Here is a 26,592-nt window from a genome sequence, read left to right as displayed (position 1 = left end):
TCTCACTTTCCCTCTCTCTCTTTCTCTCTCCCTCTGTCCCTCTCTGGTCAAATTAAAATAAATAAATAAAATAAATAAATTTAAATGAAATAATTCTTTTAAAAATTTTCAATAATTTTAATGAAAAGAGCCTTGAGAAGTCATGACACTTGAGTTTGAGACTGCATTGTTATTAAGCAGCTATGTTTATTTGGGCAAGTGTCTTAGTTTGTTTTCTGCTGTTATACAGGATGCTACAAACTGGGTAATTTATAAAGAAAAGAGATTTGTTTAGCTTACAGTTCTGGAGGCTGGGAAGTCCAAGATGGTGGCATTGGCATCTAGCAAGGGTCTTCCCATGGCAGAAGGACAGAAGTCAGGAGCAAGTGTGTAAAATGGAGAGAGAGCATGATTGAACAAGAGGATTGAACCTTTTTTTTTTTTAATAACAAATGACTCTCTTTTTTTTTTGGAGAGGTTTTTGCTATAGAGCACATGCGCTCGCCAGAAAGACAGAGACAGAGAGAAAGGGAGAAGTCACCCTCTGGGGGGATGGCCACGCCCCAATCCCATCTCTTCCATTCTCCTTTCAGGATCTTGGACACGCACACACACATGCCCAGTGTGAGTTTAAGCCACTGGGTCCGGGACTTGAACCGCAGTTGACTACATGGGAGTCCAGCAACATAGCCATTATGCCAATTGCTGGTCCCTAGTTGACTCTTCTTCTTCTTCGTCTTTTGTTTTGGAGAGGTTTTTGCTTTCCAGACAGAGAGACAGAAAGTGATAAATCACCCCCCAGGAGGGATGGCCACGTCACAATCCCTTCTCCTCCATTCTCCTCTCAGGATCTTGGGCACACATGCACACGTGCCTGGTGTGAGTTTAAGCCATTGGGTCTAGGACTTGAACTGTGGTCGACTACATGGGAGTTCAGCGACATAGCCATTACGCTAATTGCTGGTCCCCCCAGTCGACTCTTCTAATAATGAATTTATTCCCTAAAAAATTTATTAATCTGTTAATCCATGAGTGGATTAATCTATGCGTGAGGGTAGAGCCCTCATGACCTAATCACTCTTAAAGTCCTCACGTCTTAATACTATTATTGTGCTAGAGATTAACTTTCAGTATCAAACTTGTCGAGGACATTCAAACCATTGCAGCAAGCTGCCATGTTCCTCTGAGCCTCATGAGGCATTTGGGTTACCTGGTTCCTTCAAGCTCAAGCATTCCTTTAGACACATGGTTAAGAACACTATAAATTATCTAGAATGGTAAAACTCATAGAGACAGGAAGTAGGTTAGAAATTACCAAGGGCTGAGGGGAAAGGGGGGAATGAAGACATACTGTTAGATGACTGCAGAGATTTTGCTTAGGATGAAAAAGGGTTTTGGAAATACACTGTAGCAATGGTTGTACAACATTGTAAGTGTAATAATTGCCATGGAATTGCACAATTAAAATGGCAAAATTTGTGTTATATACATTTTGTTTTTTAAATTTACTATAGCTTGTATGTGTTTAACAGAGAGACAGAGAGAGAGGGAAAGTGAGACAGCACCCTGCAAGAGAGATGACCACACCACAATTCCTTCTCCATTCTCCTCTTGGGATTTTGAGCATCCAAGCACACATGCCCAGAGTGATTTTTCAAACTGTCAGATCCAGGACTAGAACCATGCAGTGGCCCATATGGGACCCAGCTGCCTCAACAACCACACCACCTATCTGGCCTAAGGTATATACATTTTATCACAACAACAAATAATTTTTAAAAACACTATGCTGTTATTGGCAAAGAAAAAAAAAGTAAAAGATTTTCTATAGTGATCTTCAGAAGAATTTCAGTAAATTTGTAGTCAGTCAACCTGGGTTCATATCCCAATCCCATGTCCTTAGCAAGAGACTTAACCTTTTAAAGTCTGGGTTTCTCTATCCATGATATGTTGACAATGAAGTCTAGGAGATGAGATATGTAAATGGCTCAGTACTAAGTAACTGTTGGTCTTTTTTATTCAGAGCTGCTGCTTCTCTGACTCACTGACTGGTTATCAGTGCTATAGCATCCTGTGAGCTTTGGTGGGCCCTGATATTAGACAATCTTAGGATGGCTGTTAGAGAGAAACCACTAAGTGATTCTCTGGAGCTTCAGTCAGGATTAGCTGCTCCTTCCTCTGTATTTGTACTACATCCGAAGCTGTTAGAACAACTAAATTCCCTCATGGATTCATCTAGTTACTGTTTTATGAGAAACATCCATGTGCCAGGCTCTACATGAGGTAATAGGTGATGGTTTTGCCCTCACAGAATTTCTAACCTAGAGGGGGATGGAAGTAAAGTAAGAACTTTGTTGTAAAGAATTCATCTGTATGCTGACATAAGGATGAAATGTTCAAGGTCGTGAATTTTTAACTACTTTTAAAAGAAAATGTGTAAGATGTGCATAGGATCATGTAGGGCAATGGTAAATGGTATAAGGATGAGGGTCTCTCTAGGTATAATCGCTTTCCTCCTCTGTATAGAGAGCCACATGTGCCCACTTACAGAAATACAGATGATGCAAGCTCATTGTTCGGTTTATTTTTGTTTTGCAGTTGTTCCTCCTCAAATATGGGACTGTAAAATATGGCTGAACTTCAAAAAGTGTATGGAAAAGTGAAATGAAGTATGAGCTTATTTTTGTGCAAAGAGCTTTTGAATTCATGCATCATTGTTTCATAATCAGCATTTTCCATGCACTTTCTGAAGATCTCCTCATGATGTTGGGGTCAGGAAGAGGGGTGAGCTAGCACCTACCTCCCTGAGAACAACATTCTTGAATGCCTATATCAATACTCAGTACCTTAATTCACTCGAAAATGGTAAGTACCCACTATGCTTATGTTCATATTATTTTTATATTTTCCTTATATTATTCATTAAAGATAGTACTTGCAAAGAAGCTGAAAACAAAAGAAAAAAATGTTTCCAAACACTACAGCAGTAAACATTTGCCCATGTAATTGAAAACAAGAGGTCCCCCCTTACCCCAGTCTTTGATATTCCAATGATAAATATTATTTGTTTATTATAGTAGGATTTTAGCAGTCACTTCATTATTATTCAAGGCTAATAGAATTTTAGAATTTCACAGCTAGAAGGGATTTTGAAGAACTGGTTCAATCTCCCTATTATAAGGATGAAACAGTATCAGAGAGAAGAGATTAAAGTGATTTGCTGACTCTAGTCAACATCCACAGCATTACATCTCCCTAACATACTTATTATTTAAATTATTCTCTAATTCTCCTGTAATTAGTTTGAATTATGGATTTTTCTCTATGAGCATCATTTTTTTTTTAGCTTTTTGCCATAGGGCATGTGTGCTTACCAGAAAAGAGAGAGACAGAGAGAGGGCAAATGAGAAATCACCCCCAGGGGGAATAGCTAAAGCACAATCCCTTCTCTTCTATTCTCCTCTTGAGATTTTGGATGTGTACACACATATACCTGAAGTGAGCTGAAGTAAGTTTCAAGCCACCAGGTCCTAGACTTGAACCACAGTCAGCCACGTGGGAATCCAACCACCTTAACCACCACGCCACCTTCTGGCCAACATCATCCTTTTAATGAGTAGGCATCACTAGGAATAAAGCAAACAACTTACCACACCAGTGTTTGGAAGCAAAGTTTCTATTCAGGTCTGTTCCAATGCAACGGTTATTCCCATGAGAGGAACGGTTCTTTCTCCACATTCGATTCTAAATAAACAACATGTGAATAGATATCCAGGGTAGCCACATTTGCAGCTTGAAGAAAGACATGAATTTATAGTCCTGGTGGGTGGGGCATTGGAGTTGGGTTTTTCTACTTTGACCCCATACCTTCCATCACTTCATCCTATCACTGTCATCGTAGCGTTGCTTTCTATTTCTATCTCCTATTTGTATCCAGGTCTCAAGCATGCTTTCTCCAACTGTATTAACTGAACCAAATAAAATGTTAATACTGATCAATTTTGACCTCACAAATAGGGTGTTTATTGGCCTACTTATGTAGTCTTGTCTCCTTTAAATTAATTTTATGCATAGGGTCAATTTTGAACTCCTTAGGAAAAATGTAGAACAACTTTGCATCTCAACTGAAAACTATGAGTCATGAATTTCAATGCTCTTTTTAGATCAAACTCAGCACTCTCCTTTAAAAGCTAGAGAAGGTAGAGAAGTGAATACACATTTAGCTTGTTGGCTCCTTTGATGTACTGATTTGATCCTGTTTTTTAAACATGAAGCAAGGGGCTAGCAGGTGATTAGTGGTTAAGGCACTGGATTTCCACATAGTTGACTTGAGTTCTAGACTTGGCACCTTGAAACTCATGCTGGGTGCATGTGTGTGCGTGCCCAAAATCCCAAGAGGAGGAGGGAGGAGAAGGGATTGCGGCATGGCCATCCCCCTGGGGGACAATTTCTCAATTTCTATTTCTCTGTCTCTCTCTGTGTCTCCAGTGAGTAGTAGACAGACTTAATTCAAGTCTCGAGACTGGGATGATGTGGCATCTTTTTCCTCTGCTCTCACTTGTTCTTTGCCTACTCTTCAGTATGCTCCCACTTCCAGGCATGTGATTTGGTAGCAACAATCACTCAAGAAACATCAGGTCCTCAAACTGCAGAGACTAACTGGTAAAGTAATGATATAAAGGACAAGTGGAGAATAGGAATATCTAAGCAGTGATTGAAGGGCCCAGCACGTGGTGTAGTGGTTGAGGCGCTGGACTCCCACATGACCAACCACTGTTCAAGTCCCAGACCCATTAGCTTGAAACCCATGCCAGGTGTGCATGCATGCTCAAAATCCCAAGAGGAGAATGGAGGGGAAGAGATTGTGGTATGGCCATCTTCCCTGGGGGGTGATTTTTCTCTTTCTCTGAGTGCATGTGCCCTGTAGCAAAAATATCTCTCAAAAACAAAACAAACAAACAAATAAAAACATAAAATCTGACTAAATTTCACTGTGATTCAGGTTGAATTTCTTGTAGTGAAACCTTGTGTTAGGCATTATACCAGGTAGTTCTCATTCACTTAGTATTTGCCTACCTCCACCTATAAACTTTGGAGTCACAGTATTTCTTTCACTAGAGATGATGTTTTCATCAATTTCCTTCACTATTTCTGTCTCATCTACTTGAATTACCTCCTACATGAAATAATTCCCATATAATCCATGTGTTTCCAGCCACTCCAACTATTGTCATTCAGGACTTTTAGAATTTATATCTGCTACTTAAATAGATTTTTGCAGATTTACGCTGTTATGCTTTTAAGTGCCCCTTGTTAAATTAGAAAGAACAGTCTTTCCTGATTGCTTGAGTAATGAGTCATGATGCTGACAGACAGAAATACTATTTATAATGATTTTCAACATAGGCAAAATTGATCGCGATACTCATGCTCATGATTGTGTTTGAGGGTATGACTGTTCAGTTAGGATGCAGTTTTGTTGGAATACAAGTTCAATTAGAATGCAGTTCTAACTCTTACAATTCATGATTTTACAAATCAAAACACTATTCAAACCATTTCTAGTGAGAATAAATGGATCTAGGTATTGCTTATCAACAGTAGCTAATGTTACAAAAGGAGATATAACCAGATATTTTCTTCCCAATAGAAGAACACATTATTTGCAACGCAGTAGTCTTGGCAAAAAAATGTCAAAAACTTGAACTTGATTAGGCCTCTGTAATCCAGTTGTCAAGTTTTAGAAGATGTCAAGGACATTTTTACAAATGTTTAAAAATAAAATTCTTTTAAAGTTTTTATAATATAACCTTAAAAATAAATAAAATAAAATAAAAAAAACATTGTTTTAGAAACCAGGATTCCATGAGTAATTCAGCCTGTATGTCTCATATTCCGGAAGGGTGTCTTATTAGCTTTTTTTACCTACCTACCTTTTTCCATGTGTAGTCATAACCATCCACATTAACCACTGGCATAACATAGAAATCCATGTGCCTCAGAAGATTGGTATATAGTTTTTCTTTCCCATAGTATTGAGTTACCTGCAAATTAAATCAAATATGCATAATAATATTTCATTTTAAGTCCTTCTAAATTTAGTCTAACTATTTCTCTTGTGTTTTTCTTTTCTTTTTAAAAAGTTATTTTGGGCCCAGGTCTGTAGTGCAATAGTCAAACCCTGTATACTAGGAGATGAATCTCATGTGGCCTACTGTGGTTTGAATCTCAGCCCCAGAAACTTGAAATACCTACTGAGCATGTGTGTATACATGCCTAAATCCTAGTGGAAAGGGAAAATGGAGGAAAAAGGATTGTCATGTGATCATGCTTCACTGGGAGTTCTCTCTATCTGGTGAGCACATGGACTCTCTGGTAATTGAAAAAAATACTTTAAAAAAATGAATGAATAAATGAATGAATAAGCAAATAAGTAAAAAAGTTATTTTCATGTTTAGATTTGTAGATTTAACTTTCAGGAAGAATATCCATTTTTAAAAAAGAACTGAACTTTTTGGTATGTAAAGTAAATGTTTGTGGGGAAATGTAAAAATAAATAAATAACGTTAAAAAAAAAAACCCAGAACTTAGGGTGTTCTGCTACCAAGTAAATGCTTTGCACTTTGTGTAAATGGTTTTCCTATTTAATTGAGGCAGACAGTATAATAGAACCATATGTTTTCCAAACTTTCCTTCAAGAAACAAAAATGATCTTTTGCTAAAACCATAAAGCCCACTACAAAGATTGAAGGAAATAAAAAGCCTAGATAAAGTTCTGTTTTCTTTTTTTTCCCTTTCTCTCATAAGTGGTTATCCATGGCAAAGAATTTTAATTGGAATGCCATGGAACTTGGATGAGAATGGACTAGAGGCAGGTTCAGCAAGAACCAGGAAAGCCATGCTCACTGTCTTCTCTCTCTATCTCTGTCTCTGTGTGTCCCACACAGACTGTAGGACAGGGTCTGGAATACCACCATTTGCTTCTCTCAATCCTCTAGCTCCTTGGTGGCATTCATGTGCATGCTTGATGTTTCAGTAAACCAGGCCAGGGATTTGAATCGTGGTCACCATGTGGGCTCTGGCTTCTCACCAGCAACTCATAATTACTGTGCTATGGAGCCAGCTCCATAAATCAGGGTCTACCTCATGATTGGTCAAACCTATGTTTCTTTTGAGGCACTGTAGAGATTAAGAGACAGATTATATAGATACAGAAAAATCTAAAAAATGCTCTTAATTAACTGTAAATAATGTTATTTACTTACTAAGATAATTTCAAAGTTGACTTTTACCCAGTTATTTTTACTTCAAATGCCTACAGTTTGGATATCTAATCATGCCACTGAGGTAATGTAAATTCTAAAATGCTGTTAACTGTATAATTCTAACTTAGTACTAACAACTGTGGTTAAACACAGATTTTTAAAATGATCATTTTCAGCCATGTTGGATCTGTTCATGACTCTAATAATTCTTTACTACTAATTTGTAACCTATGGATCATGGCACTCTCCAAGTGTGTGTTTTCCAATGCATTCTCACAGTATTATGTCAATATACTTATGGTTATGGTTTCACATTAGGTGAATAAATTCTTCTTTTTTATATAGAGGTTTTGCCATCGAGTACATGTGCTCACCAGAGACAGAGAGAGACAGACAGACAGACAGACAGACACCATAGTTTGGATCTAAGGATCAGGGAGAACGTTATTTCTGAGATCCAGGTGATGGGTGATTTGCTAAAGTGGAGCTGAGGTGAGGTTTAGTACAGCAGGAACCAAAGAACTGTGATATGTAGTTAGGTGGCTCTTGCTTATGGACTTAGAATTCTCTCAGAATGATGGCAAGAGTTGGAGAGGAATAAAGAACCCTGAACTAGAGTCCATGGAATTATCCAAAGGCCAGTATGTGACCACAATAAGAAAAGGAAAGAGTGCCACCAGAGTAGGCAAGTTTCTGAGAACAGGAAAAACACTAGCAGTATTAGGACAGGAGAATGCTCATCCATTCCTATGTTCTAAGAACATCCTGGTGTGAAATAAAGAGCAGTCTCTCTGCTTGACAGAGCTACTGGGAAGCAGTATATTTAAGTCAGGTGTCAGCTAAGGTGAGGAGAGGCGGAGAGAAATCTGTGAAGACCGTAATATTGGAGAGTGCTGATTTTGTGCACAAATGAGAGTTCTCTGGGAGAATTTCAGAGGGAGCTCAGCCCTGAGAAAAGCCAGTCAGTGGCATGTGATGGTCAACACATATTCACCAGGCTTCTGTGATGTGGCAGACCCTGTGTGCTGGGCTTTGATGGTGGTGATGCAGGCATGTACAATGCCTCTGTTTTTGCAGAAATGGGAGATCTAAATTTGGTCTCTTGAGAGAACATAAATGGGAGGCGCAGAGAAAAATGACTGGTCTCAAGTTCCCCACAGTGCAATGTATTTCCCCTAGCTGAGACAAGATCAGAAGATTTTTGAAAATCTTATTGTGTCGTAGAAGGGCATGAGAGACTTTAAAACTAAGGCTTTGATTTGCCACTGGGCACTTTACTTCTTAAGTCTAAACTCTATCCTCATTTTTTTTTCTTTTAGCAGACGGAGTGTGCCCTTACTAGAGAGATACAGAGAGGGGAAGAGAGAGAAAATACTTCTCATGGGGCACTGTCACATTGCAATTGCTTCTCCTATATTTCTTCTTCTTGTCAAGATTTTGGGCACACATGCACATGTGCCTGGTGTGTTTTTCAAGCCACTGGGGCCAGGATTTAAACTTCATAGTTGGCTATATAGGATCTGACTCCCTTAACTGTGTGGCCATGGGCTGGCCTACCACACAAAATTTTTAAAGTTAAATACTTTACGTTTCCTCTTTCAGTGACTTCAACCATTAGAATCAGATGATCTGGATTAGTTTCAGGCAGGCAATGTTTCTTAAATGTCATTTATAAAGAGTGAACTGATTATTGATTTGGACTACATAAATCAGGTTCACAGGGTTGGAGGCAAAATACTTAACTATAAATCCCTTGAGCTATATCTTATTCTCCATTGTATTTCCATATTCTGGAACCTCACAAGCAATTTTGTAAATGTTTGGAATAAATAATTTGATCCTACAGAGATTTACTATGTCGGTAGGGTAGGATGTATAATAGGAGTGAAAAGGTATCAGGCTAGGATGGCCAGCCGTTAGGGACAACTTTACCAATGTGTATTAAGAGTCAAGATGAGGACCAGTAGTTGGTATAATGGCTATGTTGCTGGACCCCCATGTAGTCAACCACAGTTCAAGTCCTGGACCTGGTGGCTTAAACTCACACCGGGTGTGTGTGCGTGCATGCCCAAGATCCCAAGAGGAGAATGGAGGAGAAGGGATTGCAGTGTGACCATCCCCCCCGAGGGGTGATTTCTCACTTTCTGTCTCTCTGTCCTCTCTTTGTCTTCCTGATGAATGCATATGCCCTATAGCAAAAGCCTCTCCAAAAACAAAACAAAACAAAAGTCAAGATGGGAACCAGCAGGTGGTGTAATGGTTACATTGCTGGACTCCCACATAGTTGACCACAGTTCAAGTCCTGGACCCAGCAGCTTAAATCTCATGCCAGGTGTGTATGTGTGCATGCCCAAAATCCCAAGAGAAGAATGGAGGAGAAGGGATTGTGGTGTGTCCATCCCTCCTGGGGGTGATTTCTTGCTTTCTATCTCTGTTGCTCTGAGTGCACATACCCTATGGGAAAATCTATCTTTAAAAACAAACAAACAAAAAGAGTCAAGATGATCGAAGTTTCTTTCTGGCTATTTCTGGTTCAGTGTTCTTTTTCTCTTACTTAGTACCTTCCTCTCTCCATTAACTGATGCTTCTAAATTACCTAAAATAAATAAAATCACCCAATTTGGGGAAGGTTCCAGATTATCAAATGATTAGAAAGGTCTGATAAATTGAAACCATCCTCATGGTTTAGGTAGTACCCATGGTGGTCGGGAACTTTTCAATAGGCTCAGGGAGGCTACAGTTTCAGTGGGAAAAAGAAGGTGGCAAGGCAGATCATTCATCAAGACTCAGCATGGCAGAAAGAGTATTGACAGATGTACCTCATCTGTTAAGACAGATTAAATAGCAGTCTTTAGCATCCTATCATCTATGTAGTATTGTGTATATGTTGATACGGACATTACACTAACCATGTTTTGAATTATTTTTCCAGTGACAATGTTTCTTCATGTAAATCTTAGTACAAGTCATATATGCACATTTTCCAACATTTGAATAATAATTTTTTTACTGTTTTAATTTATTATAGAAGCATATGGTTATTATCTTTTATTTTTTTACTTTCAGGACATACTATTTGTTTTACACACACACACTCACACACACACACACATATTCATATATATATTAAAACTGTTCTTCAGGGGAAAAAAATTCCCTATTATGACATATGGGAAAATACGATCTGCTCTTTAATAGTGTACTTCAGATTTAATTTCCAAGGGCAGAATGTGGCATAAGATGTCTAGATAATTCAAACAAAAAGAGAGAAAGTAATTGAGACCCAACTTAGATAATTATTTCAGTCTTTACAATCCACACACTATTTATTTTCCAGTGATTAACCCTAGATGGAAATTTAGAAAGGAAAAGACTGACAACTTAGGTGATTTAAATGCTTTCTATCATAGTTCTCAAATTTAACATGCATTAAAAACATCTGAGAAGTTTGGAAAAATATGGGGAACCAGCAGTTAGCGTAATGGCTATGTCGCTGGACTCCCACGTAGTCGATCGTGGTTTGTGTCCCGGACCCGGTGGCTTAAAACTCACGCCGGGCGCGTGTGCGTGCGTGCCCAAGATCCTGAGAGGAGAATGGAGGAGAAGGGATTGCGGTGTGACCATCCCCCCGGGGGGTGATTTCTCGCTTTCTGTCTCTATGTCTCTCTCTGTCTGTCTGGCGAGCGCACGCGCCCTACACTGAAAATCTCTCTCTCAAAAAAAAAGAAGTTTGGAAAAATTGTAGCTTTTCAAGCCTTGCCCCCAGAGTTTCAGAGTCAAGAATTCTAGGATGTGACCTAGGAAAATCCATTTTAATAAACAGCCCAGTTGATTCTGACAGAGGTGGTCTTGGGCCATATATGAAGAAATGCTGACTTAAAATGTGGAAATGTGAATACTTACGTAGCCAATGAACCACAAGCAGAATGCAGGAGAGATCCATTCTCTGGCATGGACCCCACAATCAATCCACATGGCCGGTTTGGCCGTTTGTTCTTTTCCTGAAACCTGCTCAAAGAAAACCAAGAAAGTAGCAAAAGTAGTAACAGTATGTTTCAGAGTAAAAGTTTCCAGTTATGTGTTACTTTTAGTTTTTCTGCATATTCATGGCATACACATTAATCTCTGCCTTTCTTTGAGAATTCTTGAGGAAAATCTAAAAGTTAGTAGGATTAAGGTTCATAAAGGTACATAAACCACAAGGTCATAAAGCTAAAGATATAAACCTTGTGTGAGTTGGGGCTGAGGTTTGAAGTCAGGACTTTCAATTAAAGGCCCTTTTATTCTTCCCACAAATTCATATTCATACCAAAGCTGCATGTGAAGGTGCAGAAGTTGAGATAAGAAACTAGTGCGTTGGGTCTTATCTTCACATTCCAATTGGAGGTAAATAAATGTTTGTTTAATGGACAGCTTGCTATGAGGGATGTGGAAATACATCATGAAAAGAAACTCCCTCACCATTTTCCCCAGTATGGACACTTTTTAGGTGTAGACCATTTCCCCAATAGACACAAAAGGAAGTACACATAACTAATTGCACACAACCTGATTACCAGTGCATCCAGGGACAGAGGCCTTACTCTGATTCACAGCATAATGCACTATTACAAGCTGCTACATCTCTGGAAAAAGAATTCTCAACCTTTCTTCAAAGACAGCCTTCAATGTCATTAGAAGCATTCTCGAGAACACCTCCAAATGTAATAATAATTTATTTGCTTTTAAAAATTAGTTACAAGAGACCAGCAGATGCCATAATGGTTACATCATTGGACTCTCACATACTCAACTGCAGTTCAAGTCCTGGACCCAGTGGCTTGAAAATCATGTCAGGCATGTGTGCCCCAGATCCTCAGAGGAGAATGAAGGAGAAGGGATTGCAGTGTGGCCATCTCCCCCAGGGGGTGATTTCTCACTTTCTGTCTCCCTCTCTGTCTCTCTGGTGAGCACATGCACTCTATAGCAAAAAGCTTTCTAAAAAATAATTGGTTAGAAAATAACCATTTTTCATACTTCTTTTAATTATTATTTTTTCTTTTTAAAAATTGTTATTATTTATACATACAATCACTATATATCATTTAGATTGTAAAGAGACTTTACCTAGCATGATATATACCTCAATCCTGTTGAGAATTCTATTCACATCATCATCAACAGATAATCAACTATATCTGTGTCCCACAAACACCTTACCTCTATATTTTTCCCCCAAATTTCCTTTCCTGTACTCTTCCCCTCCCACTCTCTCCTTCCACTTTGTCTCTAGTGTCCATAACAATTTTTAATGCTTTTATGTCCTCCAGTCTTTCAGTCTCTACCATAGAGTATGTATGGAGAGTCACATATGTTAAGTGGAGACATACAATGTCTCTCTTTCATAGCCTGACTTGCTTCACTCAGCAACAAATCTTGCATATTGGTCCACTTTCTATCAAATTCCAGAGCCTTTTTTTATGACCGAATAATAGTACATGGAGCATATGTGCCACACTTTTTCAATCCATTCATCCGTTTGTGGGCATTTGGGTTCATTTCATGTTCAATGAATTCCCTGCTTCCTTCCTTTTTCTCTTCCTCTTTTCCTCCCTCTCTCCTTTTCCCCCCCCACTTTTTTGCCCTTTTTTCTCTCTTTTCTTTTTTCTCCCTTCTTCCTCTTCCTTCTTTCTTTTGACTAAATCAATCTGAGGTGGTAGCAGTGTACGTAAAACAGGGACTTGAAAAATAATTTAGGTTACTTCCTTCATTTTATAAATGTGATGCTGATGCCCAGGAAAGTTAAATGGCTTACTTAATGTCTCATAAACAGAAACAAAGTTGATTCTAGAACTAGGGTTTCAACTCTTAGACCAACACAGCAGCAGTATCATTTTAAAAATTATTATTATGTTATTTGAGAGATTTTTGCTATAGGGCATGTGTGCTCACTGGAGAGACAGGGACAGAGACCCAGAGAGCAAGAAATCGCCCCCCCAGGAGGGATGGCCATACTGTAGTCCCTTTTCTTCCATTCTTTTCTCAAGATTTTGGGCACACACACACACAGGCCTGGTGTGAGTTTTAAAGTACTGATTCCAGGACTTGAACTGTAGTCAACTATGTGGAAGTCTAGTGACGTAACCATTATGCCATCTGCTGGTCCAAATTATTATTATTATTATTATTAAATCTTTGCCATTGAGAAATCTCTGTGTACTCTCCAGAGAGACAGAGAAAGAGAAAGTGAGAAGAAATCACCTCCCAGGGGTGGGGGGGGGTGGTCACACTCCCTTCTCCTCCTTTCTCCTCTCGAGATCTTGAGCATATATGCACATGTGCCCTGTGTGTTTCAAGTCACCGGATCTGGGACTCAAACTGTCATCAGCCATGTGGGAGTCCAGAGCCTTAACCATTACGCCACTTGCTGGCCTGGCATTATTAAAGGGAAAGGTTCTTTTTTTTTAAAAGAAGAAAGTTCTTAAGATCCAACACTTACATAGCCTGATATTAAAGTTGAAGAATACCTGCCATACAAATTTTTTTAGAACTCAAAAGAAAAAAATCTAAGTTTTAACAACCACCACTGAAGAATGATCCCTTTCCCTGAATTTGAAAGATCAATGATTCTCCCCACAACATACCTTTAAAACATACAGTGGGTGCTTCTCATAGGAGGAGCCAATATGGATTTTTTTAAGCATATCAGGATATCGCTCAGTTATTACTTCTATCCAAGAATAGATCTATCAAAATGGAAACCAGTGGTTAGTCACAGAGCAAGTTCAAAACATTTACCGGACCAAAGGAAGCAGACAACTTCTTCAAAGGAAAGAGATTTCTCTAAAAACCTTTGTATGTGGAAAAACACTTAGGCAGGGTGTTTCTCCTGCTGTTCAGGAAACTAATTAAAGTTTTGGCATGTGTCAAGGTTTAGAGAAAGAGTAAAAAGTATTTAAAAATTGGTAACAAAGAAAAGTTCATTTTAAAGTATGGTTCCTGAAACTATTTTTAAAGGCTCATGACATCGAGTCCTTGCTTCTATACAAGAAATCCTCTTTGATACTTATTCAAATGTTCATTTCTTTCTTTATTTTTAAGTTACTTTTGAAGATTAAAGGAGTCCTAGGCACTGTTTCCACATAGGATAAAGGAAAATAGTATTGATGAGAGACAAAAATGAAGACAATCTGGAGAAAAAGAAAAAAATTCTTCCACCAAGGACCTCCTCCTTGGTGGAATTTAGTCTGAAGTTCAGTCGAAATTTTAATGGAAGGAAAAAATAAGGAAATAAATTCTGAGCCTGACTTTAGGTGAGTGTTTGACTAGTTTGGGATTGCTAGGATTGAATTTGGTGATGTTTTAATATAGACCAACTTTCCAGGGCCATCCTTAAGCTCTAAGACCTTTTGAAATGCTAACAATCAACCCTGGGCTTTATCTCTAGGAAATTTTCTAAAGATGATTTCAAATGACAATTCCAAGAATGAGACCTGGAACACCATTTACTCTGGTTCTCTTAAAGTAGTGTTTTCCAGTGAGAGTAGTATGTGTGAATGATTATTCCCAAACAGAATTAAGAGGCTCTTGGAAGGCCCACCTGTCCCCAGTAATTGACCCTGTTATTGTCTGGCGTGTCAGAAATTTAAGCATAGGGGATTTCATCACTGGAATTCCATTTCCTGTATTATTCTTCCAGGCATAAATATATCTGAGAGACTTACTACATGAAATTGATTTATGTTATAGAATTAATGAGTCAATAGATTTCCTACAACAGGAGAGGCAATGTTACATGGAAGCAGCTTTACTAACAAACTTCACTTACTTTCACAATTTAACCAGGGGTAATGAAGGTAATATTCTTTGAAGAACTCTTTTCTCTTAATAGTTATTTTAAGTATTATTCCCCATTTGTTTCTTTCTCCCTATGATGGACTACTGAAGCTTTCCTATTGGGAGCTAGTGACAAAAGAACTCCTCTGATTGAGAGGAGGGCTGTTAAAGGTAAAGGAAATACTTGGCAAAATTTTCTGCGAATGGGATTGCCATAGTTGCTATGAACCTCCAAGGAGGGATGGGGTGAGAGGTGAACAGAGAAGTCATGGTTATGGCTGAGTTGTCTCCTCACCCTCTACATTCCCATGTTGAAGCCCTAACCCCCAGGACCTTAGAATGTGACTGTATTTAGAAATAAAACCTTTAAAGAAGTGTAGGCATTGATCCAGTCTGACTGCTGTTCTTATAAGAAGAGGGGATTAGGACACACACACAGAGGGCGAGATCAGAAATTTATATGCACAGAGAAAAGAACTTGTGGGACACAGTGAGAAAGTAGCAATCTGCAAGTCAAAGAGAGAGTTCTCAGAAGAAACCAAACCTGTTGCCACCTTGACCTTGGACTTCTGTCCTCCAGAACTGTGAGAAAATAAATTGCTGTTGTTTAAGCTACACAGTCTTTTTTTTTTTTTTTCTATAGTGTCTCTATAAAACTAATACAGTCATGTATTTGGTTGTTGTTGTTTTTTTCCTCCTATGCCATTATAATTTTTTCTGCAAATATAAGAAAACATAACTTTTTTGATATTAAAAAAGATCTATTTAGTGACCACAGTAAGCTATATAGCATCAGCTAGGTGCTACTTTATAGTATTCATTCTACTCGGAGTTTCACACCTAAAGGCAGACATGTTCACAGGTATGTATATATCAGCTGAACTTACTATTCAAAGTAGTTAGATTAAGATATTTTGTGAATAAATAAAATGTGTGGGGGGGAAAGGAATGGAAAGCAACTGTAGATACCAGAGACAGTGTGGGAGGAGGGTGGGAAATGGCAGAGGGTGAGAAATAGGGGGAAAAAATATATATATAGACATATACATGTGTCTATATATACAATATATATGAAACAAGAAATTGAAAATTATCAATGATAACAGGTATGATTAAGCCACTATGCAGTGTATTCTGGATGAGAAATCACATTTTGTATGCTGTGATGATGCTCAATGAATGAATGTAAAATAAACTAATTAATAAAGTTAATTAATTAAAAAAGAAAAAGAAGCATAACTTTTTTGAACAAAATAATTAAGACTCTAAAAAAATATATTTTACAATACACCTGTTCAAAGCATTCCCCTCTTTCTACCAAACTGAAAATAGCAGTGACATATTCACCTACTGCACTTTGCAAATCACACCTTCCTAACCTCTCTGCATCAAGTTTGCTTATGCAGTATTGGTAATGGATGCTGGAGAGCAGTCACCCAGGTGGAATACATACACAGGAGGAGAGATAAAGGGGCAGATGAAATTTTAAGACCTTCACCAATCAGCTAGGCACATTGATTCTAGACTGAGACTAAGCTCTAGTTTAACTAACTGAAAAGGAACTTATGCTTTTAGAAATTAAATTGATTTTTATTACACAAGTCTTAGATGTCTTAAAAAACATGGATATGTGCCCAACAGTTTCTAAGCACCTAACTGAAGATAATAAAAATACTTCTATTAGACAATCTAGTAGTGACAATATAGCAGCAGACATCCATGAAAGAACAAGAGGCTTCATAATGCTGTTATATTATACATGGACTACACCATTTAAAAGAGCAAGTCCTCCAAGGGACTTGGTCTCTGACACATAGCACAGTATGCTTCTCGTAGTCTGTGGAAGCTTGCCGAGGTTAACTGAACATAGAAAAACTGGACCCTGTAAGTACAAAATAAAAAAAAATTCAGCATCTTAAATATTGAAACACAGGCATTATTACTGGTGTTAATTTAAATAGGCTCCTCCTAAGGGGAATAAAATGTATTAAATATAAGTGAATATATTTCTTTAATCCAGTGGGATCATCTGGCAATTATTCAGTAAGAGTAAAATTAGGGTAGTGGTCCAGAGACATGATTAATTGGAAAAATTAATTAATTTTTTGGTTGGAGTTTCAATTAAAAGATCCTTTTAAAAAAATTGCCAAAATGTATGTGTGCCAGAGAGGAGAGGTAAAGCAAGAAAGTACCCTCCATGGGAGAATGGTCACACCACAATCCCTTCTCCTCTGTTTCTCCCTCTTTTCGGGATTTGGGCACACACATGGAAGTGCCTGGCATACTTTTCAGGCTGTGGGATCCAAGACACAAACAACAGGATTGGCCATGTGGGATCCAACTCCCTTAATCACTAAGACAAAGGATGGTCCAAAAGGCTCTCTTCTTTACTTCCTGTTGTTTGGTAGCATGCAGTACTACTCCTAGAAGCCAAAGATATCCTTAGCTGTGGATAAACATCCTACGTGCTGGCAGCTTCCAAAGATATGCAATCTTCCCATAGAAGATATCTATGATATCTACAAAGAATCAATTACCAGCATATAATCAACCTAAGTGTGATTTTCTTTTCTTTTTTCTTTTCTTTTCTTTTCTTTTCTTTTCTTTTCTTTTATTTTTTCTTTTCTTTTTTTTTCTTTTCTTTTCTTTCCCTTCCTTCCTTCCCTTTCCTTTCATCTTTCCTTTTCTCTTTTTTTTTAACCATCCACCAATCATGATCTTTGATAATTTCCCACTGTTGAAATGACAATGCTAGTAAAAAGGAAAATAATAACTGTGAAGAGCAATGACATGGCTTACCTCACTTAGTGAATGATACTGTTCATAATATGATGAAGAGGCTCTGGGGCTGACCGTGTCATTGGAAGTCTGCTGTCGAATAAGGTCTCTCACATCTCTCATCAAGACACTAGGTGAAAAAACAGACAGTTTCCAAGCAGAGCCTTGACGCTCCACATGGCTCATTGCAGGCACAATAGGTGAGCAAGGGGGAGAAATGGCTAAGAAATCTAATAAGCTGTTCATCAAGGTAAAAACCCCACCACCTCACATTGTGATAAACTGAATTCACAAATCCTCTCAAAAGAGACTATATCGTACTGGAGAAAAAGTAACTCCTATGAGTTTTGTTTTCAGGGCTTCTAAAAGGTTATACTTTCCTACCACTATCAACATTTCTCAACTGTGAATCTTGAAGATCTAATGAGTATTGTTCTTTGATCTTGAGTAACGGCATTTTTCTGTTTTCACTTAAAGATCAAGGACAAGCAGAAAGCCTTTGTTTTGTTTTACATCGACCTATATCAGATCCTCTGCAGAGCCTGAAACTTCAAATGTCTTGAGAAACAGAGGTGCAGGAATATGAAGGTATTAGAAAGGTATCCCATTTAATCTTTCAAGAGGCAAACGTTTTAATTGAATTGAGACATTCCATCATCTACGATGGACAGTTTGAAGTTAGGTATTGTATTAATAGAGGTTTCTTTTATTTAGGCCAATGGATAAATGCCAGGGTTTCAACATCAGAAATGTTCCTGTTCAACACCTCGCTCTGCCACATTCTTGCTGGTTGACATTAAGAAATTCCTTTAGAAGTAAATTTTTTTTCATCTGCTTAATGAGACTAGTGTCTACCTCATAGAGTGAAGTAGGAATAAAATAATACCATGTGGGACCAGCAGTTAGCGTAATAACTATGTCGCTGGACTCCCACATAATCGACTGTGGTTCGAGTCCCGGACCCGGTGGCTTAAACTCACGCCAGGCGCATGTGTGTGTGTGCCCAAGATCCTGAGAGGAGAATGGAGGAGAAGGGATTGCAGTATGGCCATCCCCCCTGGGGGGGGTGATTTCTCACTTTCTGTCTCTCTGTCTCTCTCTGTCTGTCTGGCAAGTGCACACGCCCTATAGCAAAAACCTCTCCAAAAAAAAAAAAAAGGAAAATGATACCATGTATATTAGAGTTCAGCACAGTTTCTGGAGGACAGTAAACACTGTAATACATGAATAATTATTATGGCATATTATCCAGAGATTACCCATTGATACACAGAATACAGCCTGGTCTCAATGGAGACACTTGGGCAGTATGAGGTTATCAGTAGCTGGGCTGTGAATATGAAGAGATGTTGGATAGGACAGTCCAAAAGGAGGGGGGCCCGGTTTCTGAACAAAAATTGCAACTGATACACTTCTTTAAACTTTTAATTAAATCATTTAATCCACATGGTAGGTGCTCTTTTTATTTCTCATTTACAAAACTGATGCACAGAAAGGTTAATAATTACAAGGTCAGACAGGGGGTTAAGTGGCAGTGCCAGGACTACCCCAGTCTTTCTGCAGCCAGAGCATCTGTTGTGCTCTTTAGTTGAGAGCCAAACATTCAGAAATGTTCACTGACTTTGTGAAGGAAGAATCAGCAAAAGCTAAATACCCTTCAGCAGCCACTTTTCAGAAGAGACTGCAAAGCCCACCAAGGTACATGACAATTATAGACAATTATACTCTCCGAGTCTGGGTACGGAGTGGTCACAGAAGAAAGCCTAGATTCATAGATCATTGAGTATAGCCTTCTTTTCTGATAAGGGCTCAAGGTCATGATCTCTGTTGATATCACAGATCTAGCCACTTGGGCTTTTCACAAGTCCATTTCAGATATTTCCATGCCACCATATTTAATGTCAGTTTTTTTTTTTTTTTTTTTTTAGGGGCTTTTTCCCTAAAGGGCACGTCGGCCCCCACTATAGGGCACGTGCGCTCACCAGACAGACAGAGAGAATCATAGAGACAGAAAGCAAGAAATCATCCCCCAGGGGGGATGGTCACACTGCAATCCCTTCTCCTCCATTCTCCTCTCGGGATCTTGGGCATGCAAGCACATGCGCCCGGTGTGAGTTTTAAGCCACCGGGTCTGGGATGCGAACCGCGGTCGACTACGTGGGAGTCCAGCGACATAGTCATTACTCTAACTGCTGGTTCCCAGTGTTTTTTGTTTTTTCAGGAGGCAATTATACAATCCCTGGTCAAACGTGTAAACTATGGTAAGCTACTCAATATAGATTTAGTGATGCCTACCTGAATGGGATGCTGCTCTCATTTAAATTGGCTTTCACGTTGTTTACGTCAGATGCGTTCACAAAAAAATGGACTTCATTTTTCTTTGCAATAAATTCAGCAGTTACTGGCTTCCAAAGAACAATCTACAGTTTTGAGGGGAAAAATTGGTAAAATAAAAGCAGAACTGTTTACAATGTTCACATCTGTAGTTTGTCTATAAGGAATATGAAAAGGGTACTTCTTGGCCACTGGCTCTTACCCACATATATGGTAAACATTTTTTTTTTTTTTTGCAAGAAAGTTTGTTTGTTTTAATTTATCAGAGGACATGTGCCACTTGTAGAGAGAAAGGAAGAGAGAGAAAGCATCCTTCCAATGGGGTGTGGTCATACCACAATCCTCTTCTATTTCACATAGTTGGCCAGGTGGGCTGGTCCAGCAGGGAGGTTTTATTTTTTTTTTTTTTTTTTTTTTTATATTGTCTTTTCTGTAACTCTATCTGTAAGGGGACTTGGAACATACCAGCTACTCAATAAGTATTTGTTAAGACAGTGAAAAAAAGAATAAATGTATTTGTGACTCAACTATAAAACTGGATGTGTATGTAAGATGTTTAAAGAGACATTACATTTTGACTGCAAAGAAAGTTAACTAAACATTGGTTTTATTTACTAAAAATCTCAAGGGCCAGCAAGTGACACAGTGGTTAAGGCACTGGACTTCCAAATGGCTGACCTTGGTTTGAGTTTCGGACCTGGTGGCTTGCTTTCTCACTTTCTCTCTCTCTCTCTCTCTCTCTCTCTCTCTCTGGTGAGCACACATGCCCTATAGTAAGTTTAATAATAATAAATAAATAAATATTAGGAAAAACATTAATAAAAACCTCATATTCTTAGTATTATTATCATGCCAGTTTTCCTTTTCTTTAATGTAATTATGGCCTTCGTATGATGGTTTCTAATAATATTTACTTTTCCCCTATATTTCTGTACTTTCCCAAAGCACCTTCATACTCAATTCCTTTAATCATTTAATAATTCTCTGATATAGACTTGGCAGATATTCTTATTTTCACTATTCAGATTAAGAAATTAAGGCTCATAGCTAACTCACCTAAAGTCATACACCCAGGAAGCAGTAGAACAAGAACTAAAATTCTAAATTTCTGATGCTTCTTTTGCGGGTGTTTCCTCTTTATTACAGTGTGGTGACCACGAAAATGCAGCACAGAGCTCATCTGTGCAGAAGCACAGGCGAAGCCACACTGCCCCAGGCTGCAGCCAGCCAGTGATTAAGCTCTGTGGACACGTTTATGCAGGCCCATTACTGCTCTATATGGGGCACCTATCACAGATGACCTTGACATAAGAGTTCACCACTGACCTTTATTGGAACTGCTCTGCAGTCTGAGTTTTCTACACAAAATTCTCTTTTTGCCAGGTGTCAGAGCTGCATCATGGTCTGAATGTGCTTCTGCCATCTCCAACCCTCCCTTCTTCTTTTTATTTTTAGAGGGATTTTTGCTATAGGGCACATGCCCTCACCAGAAAGACAGAACAAGGGAAGTCACCTCCCAGGGGAATGGCCATGCTGTAGTCCCTTCTCCTCCACTCTCCTTTCAGGATTTTAGGCATGCATGCCCATTCCCCCAGCACAGTTTCAAGCTGCTGGGTCTGGGACTCAAACTGTGGTTGACCGTGTGGGTGTCCAGAGACGTAACCGTTGTGCTGTCTGCTGGTCTCTCCTTTTTAGCCCTCATGAGGATAGCCACACTGCAATCCCCCTTTCTTCATTTCTCTATCTTGCCAGGATTCTGGGTACACATGTATACCTGTCCTCAAATCATTGAGACCAGGACTTGAACCTGGTTGGTCACGTGGGATCTGGTTTCCTTAACCACTGCACTACAGTTCATCCTGCCAACTCTCTTTCCTTTATCTTTTGTCAGCATTTCCTTTATTGCTCACACCTCCAATCTGGTTTTGCTGAATGATTCCCTGAGAACACTAACTAAAAAATACAGAACCATCAATATTCTACCATTATCATTTTTGTAACTTTTCACACCATAATCATTCTGTGGAGATGGTTCCTTGGTATGAACATTTTAATGAATTGCCCTTGTGTTTTTGACGCCTACCTCTTCATTAAGAAACATTATTTAATAATCCAGTTTCTATTTGACTTCTGCTACTGTAGCAACTTTGTAATTACACATTTTGGGCTCCAAAGTACTATTATAAAATTGGTTAGAAAGCCAATTGCAGAGACTAGCAGATAGCGTAATGGTTACATCGCTGGACTCCTACATAGTTGACCACAGTTCGAGTCTCAAATCTAGCTGCTTAAACCTCATGCCGGGCGTGTGTGCATACATGCCTAAAATCTGAAGAGGAGAATGGAGGAGAAGGGATTGTGGCGTGGCCATCCTTCCTGGGGGTGATTTCTTGTTTTCTGTCTCCCTGCCCTTCTCTATCTCTTTGGCAAGCTCATGCACCCTATAGCAAAAAATCTCTTTCTAAAGAAAAAAAAAAGCCAATAGCACAAATGAATAAGGCTTTATTTGGGGGACTAATCAAAATCACCCAATTATGAGAAGAGGTGGCTATGAAAAGAGGAGATCCTACCAGATATGGGTAAGTCAAACAGCATACAGGAAACAATACAGCACACAATACTTGCACAAAATAAAGGTAATAGGAATAAATTAGAGAGAAATTACCTCATACGTTGTAGTAAGATTCTGCAGAATTTGAACTTGCCTAGAGGTTCTAGGTAGAGCAGATAAAACCTGGCCACTGAGGAAACATAAAACAGGATTCTGATGTTAAATAAAAAGCAAGAGTGAGAGACATATACTCAGAGGAAAGCTTCTGGGTACAGTCATGTTGCATAACGATGTTTTGGTCAATGACAGGTTTGGTACATTTAGATAAAGTAAGGAAGGAAACAGTGAGGTGAGGGATTGCAGGTATATGTGGAATCCACTAACATAATGATCAGGTTTACAGTCTATGCTGAGTAATCTCACAAGAACAACTTTACTAAAGTAAAAATAAAGCAATTTCTGTGTGTTTGTGTGTCTCTCATTTTGCCAAAGAGAGTCTATTTTTTTAACCAAACTAGACTTTTCTTTTATTCTTGGAAAAAATTGCCTTTGGAGCATGGGGATAATTAATTAGTTAAGTCATTACTTTTACTTGTCAGAGGGTATGTGCACTTGTCAGAGAGAGATGAAGTGAGAAAGCACCCCTTGTGAGGGTAAGTCACGTCTCAACCCTTTCTTCTCCATTTTTACCTCCTTCTGGGATCCTGGGCATGCACATACATGTGCTCAGCATATTTTTCAAGTCGCTGTGTCTGAGACTTGAACCGCACAGTCAGCCATGTGGGATCCAGTCACCTTAACCACCATGCTGGTGGCTAGCTGGAGGATAATTACTACTACTATTATTATTATTATTTGGAGAGGTTTTTTGCTATAGGGCGCGTGCGATCTCCAGACAGACAGAGAGAGACAGAGAGATAGAAAGCGAGAAATCACCCCCCAGGGGGGATGGCCACGCCACAATCCCTTCTCCTTCATTCTCCTCTTGGGATCTTGGGCATGCACGCACACGCGCCCGGCGTCAATTTTAAGCCATCGGGTCCGGGACACGAACCAGGGTCGACTACATTGGAGTCCAGCGACATAGCCATTATGCTAACTGCTGGTCCAAGGATAATTATTTTTTAAATCAGAAAGAACATGTTTTCTTGCTTTATTTGAAATTAATTTTAGACTTTGCATCCATTCAAGATAGAGAAAGAGTAACGAGGTACATCTTCCTGCTTGAAACTAAAAATACCGGGCATATATAAAACAATGGCTCTTAAGACATTGAATAGTCACATGATATCCTGAAATTGATCCTGAGACAGAATGGGACATGAGTGGAAAAACTGGTGAATTTTGAATGAGATATTTAGAGTTTAGTTCATTGCTGCACACCAATGCTGGTTTCTCAGTGATGACCGATATACTATGGCACTGTAAGATGAGAACACTATGGTATTCCGAGTGAGGGCTATACAGTTGTATTATCTTTGCGACTTATCTCTAAATTAAAAAATATGCCAAATAAAATGTTATTTTAAAAAAAGCACAAGAGCCCTGAAAGTACAAAAGAGGTTATGATAATGTCTTGTTTATTATTATTATTATTATTATCATTAGCAAAGTCTTCATAGAAAATTGTTTTTACAAGAAAGGTCTTTTTAGTGCTGATAGAAGATATGATATTAGGTAATAAGAATCTTGAAGAGTGTGTAAAGGTACAATGGCAAAGGACAAAAGGGTGCTGTTGGGGAAATGACAAAATGTTTACCTTGGATACAAGTGTATAAGGCAAGAGAAGAACGGCAGATAAACAGAAATGAGTCTGGAAAGTTTTATTAGTACTCTTCTAGAGAAGGTTTGGAATGCATGCTAAGAAATTGGGATTTGAGCTTGTAGGCATTAAGAGTTAGGCAAGTCGACACCATTTGAGTTGTGATTTATAAGAATATTTTTTTCTTTTTATTATTTTTTATTTTATACATTTAATCACTACCCATCACTTTGCTTGTAAATTGAATTTACCCAACATGAATACACTTTACACCTTCAGGGTGAGGGTGGTTTTATTCTGGGAAACCTGATTAAAAGACTGAATTCGGGAAACCTATGGAGATTTGATCATCAGAAGAGGAAAAAAAACTGACTCACTCAAACCATAGCCTAGGAAATTTTGTTAATCCTTGGTACAAGTTTATCATAAACTAGTCAACCAGTGCTTAAGGCTGTATTTAAGGATGTGTATTGTAGCACTCTAGTAACAAAAAGTGAAAATCATGTGAATGCTTATTAGTAATAGAAGTGTTGAATGTTCTCTCTAGTAGATTCTACTTTCTATAATGTTTTGCAGTCATTGTAAAGAATAAAAGAAACCGATCTTTGCTAGCAGATGGTATGTCACAGAATACTTGGTAGGCAGGGTTGCATTGACGAGGCTTATGAGTGAATTGTATGCTGAATGTTTGCTTTTGAACAGTTTGAGTAGTTGACATGTAAATATTTTCTCAAAACTATTTAAAACCATATTGTTTCTGTTATAGAGTCACAAAATTATAACAAATATTTCAAACATTATCTTTAAAATTCCATTTTTTTTCAATTTTGAAAGTTATTTACTGTCAAGAACTATGGAGTTTGAACAAAAAAAAATTTTTTTTTTTTTGGAGAGGTTTTTGCTATAGAGTGCATGCACTCACTAGACAGACAGAGAGAGACAGAGAGACAGAAAGCGAGAAATCACCCCCTCCCCAGGGGGGATGGCCACGCTGCAATCCCTTCTCCTCCATTCTCCTCTCAGGATCTTGGGCATGCACACACACACACACCGGGTGCGAGTTTTAAGCCACTGGGTCTGGGACGTGAACTGCAGTTGACTACATGGAAGTCCAGCGACATAGCCATTACGCTAACTGCTGGTCCCAACAAAAATTTCTTTATATGTAAAGTAAAAGTGGAAAAATGTAAAAATAAATAAGTGATTGGGAAAAAATAAAGAAGAATGAGTTTGATTCATGATAGTTCATTTGAAAGGAGATTAACATGAGAAGCAAGGGGCCAGTGGGTGGTGTGGTGGTTAAGGGCACTAGACTTCCATATGGGCAACTGTGGTTCATGTCTCGGACCTGGTAGTTTGCTTTATCACTTTCTCTCTCTCTGTTACTCTCTGGTCAAATTAAAATAATAAGTAAATAAATAAATAAATAAATTTAAATAGAATATTTCTTTTAAAAAACATGAGAAGCAAGATATGGAAAACTTTGAAATATAATTGTATTTTTTGAAAATATTAATTATAAAGAGAAAGGAAACTATATGTGTTCAAAACAGGAGAAAGTTATAAATAAACAAAACACTGTTAACATTGATTTGGAGGGTGAAGGACGGCAATCGACTAATTAGATAAGTGAAGGAAGATTTTTTTTTTTAAAGGTCTCTGTAGTGCTGATAGTAGTTAATGATATTCTACTAATGTAAACTTATACACAGGGACAGTATAAATGAACAGAGAAATGCATGAAAGAATTATTACCAAAATGTTAAAGTGTTCTCAGAGTGGTAGAAATTTAGTGTTTTCCACTTAATTTTATTTCATTCCACAGTATTTACTTTTTTCTTTTTTTTTAAGAGGTTTTTGCTATAGGGCGTGTGCACTTGCCAGAAAGACAGAGAGAGACAAAGAGAAAGAAAAATCACCCCCCTGGGGGGATGGCCATGCTGCAATCCCTTCTCCTCCTTTCCTCTCTCGGAATCTTGGGCACGCACGCACACATGCCCGGCGTGAGTTTAAGTCGCTGGGTTCGGAACTCAAACTGCGGTTGACTACGTGGGAGTTCAGCGACATAGCCATTACACTAACTGCTGGTCCCCGCGGTTACTTTTTTT

At 38.5% G+C, this 26,592-nt stretch overlaps 1 protein-coding gene across 1 annotated transcript in view; it reads right to left on the bottom strand.

The window, feature by feature from the left end:
• The window catches only part of CPB2 (carboxypeptidase B2), a 58,964-nt gene that overhangs the window by 18,031 nt on the left and 14,341 nt on the right, over positions 1-26,592 (bottom strand). The window contains exons 2-8 of the mRNA XM_006163446.3: positions 22,837-22,912; positions 20,133-20,257; positions 17,859-17,967; positions 13,868-13,969; positions 11,148-11,252; positions 5,913-6,023; positions 3,630-3,723 (exon numbers count right to left, since the gene is read on the bottom strand). Coding sequence (XP_006163508.1) covers positions 3,630-3,723; positions 5,913-6,023; positions 11,148-11,252; positions 13,868-13,969; positions 17,859-17,967; positions 20,133-20,257; positions 22,837-22,912 — 722 coding nt within the window. The remainder of the gene's footprint in view (positions 1-3,629; positions 3,724-5,912; positions 6,024-11,147; positions 11,253-13,867; positions 13,970-17,858; positions 17,968-20,132; positions 20,258-22,836; positions 22,913-26,592) is intronic.

The sequence above is a fragment of the Tupaia chinensis genome, unplaced genomic scaffold (assembly GCF_000334495.1).
Source record: "Tupaia chinensis unplaced genomic scaffold, TupChi_1.0 Scaffold142211_1, whole genome shotgun sequence".
Taxonomy (NCBI): Eukaryota; Metazoa; Chordata; class Mammalia; order Scandentia; family Tupaiidae; genus Tupaia; species Tupaia belangeri.
The sequence above is the reverse complement of the archived record's forward strand: the minus strand, read 5'-3'. Positions and strand labels throughout refer to the sequence as shown.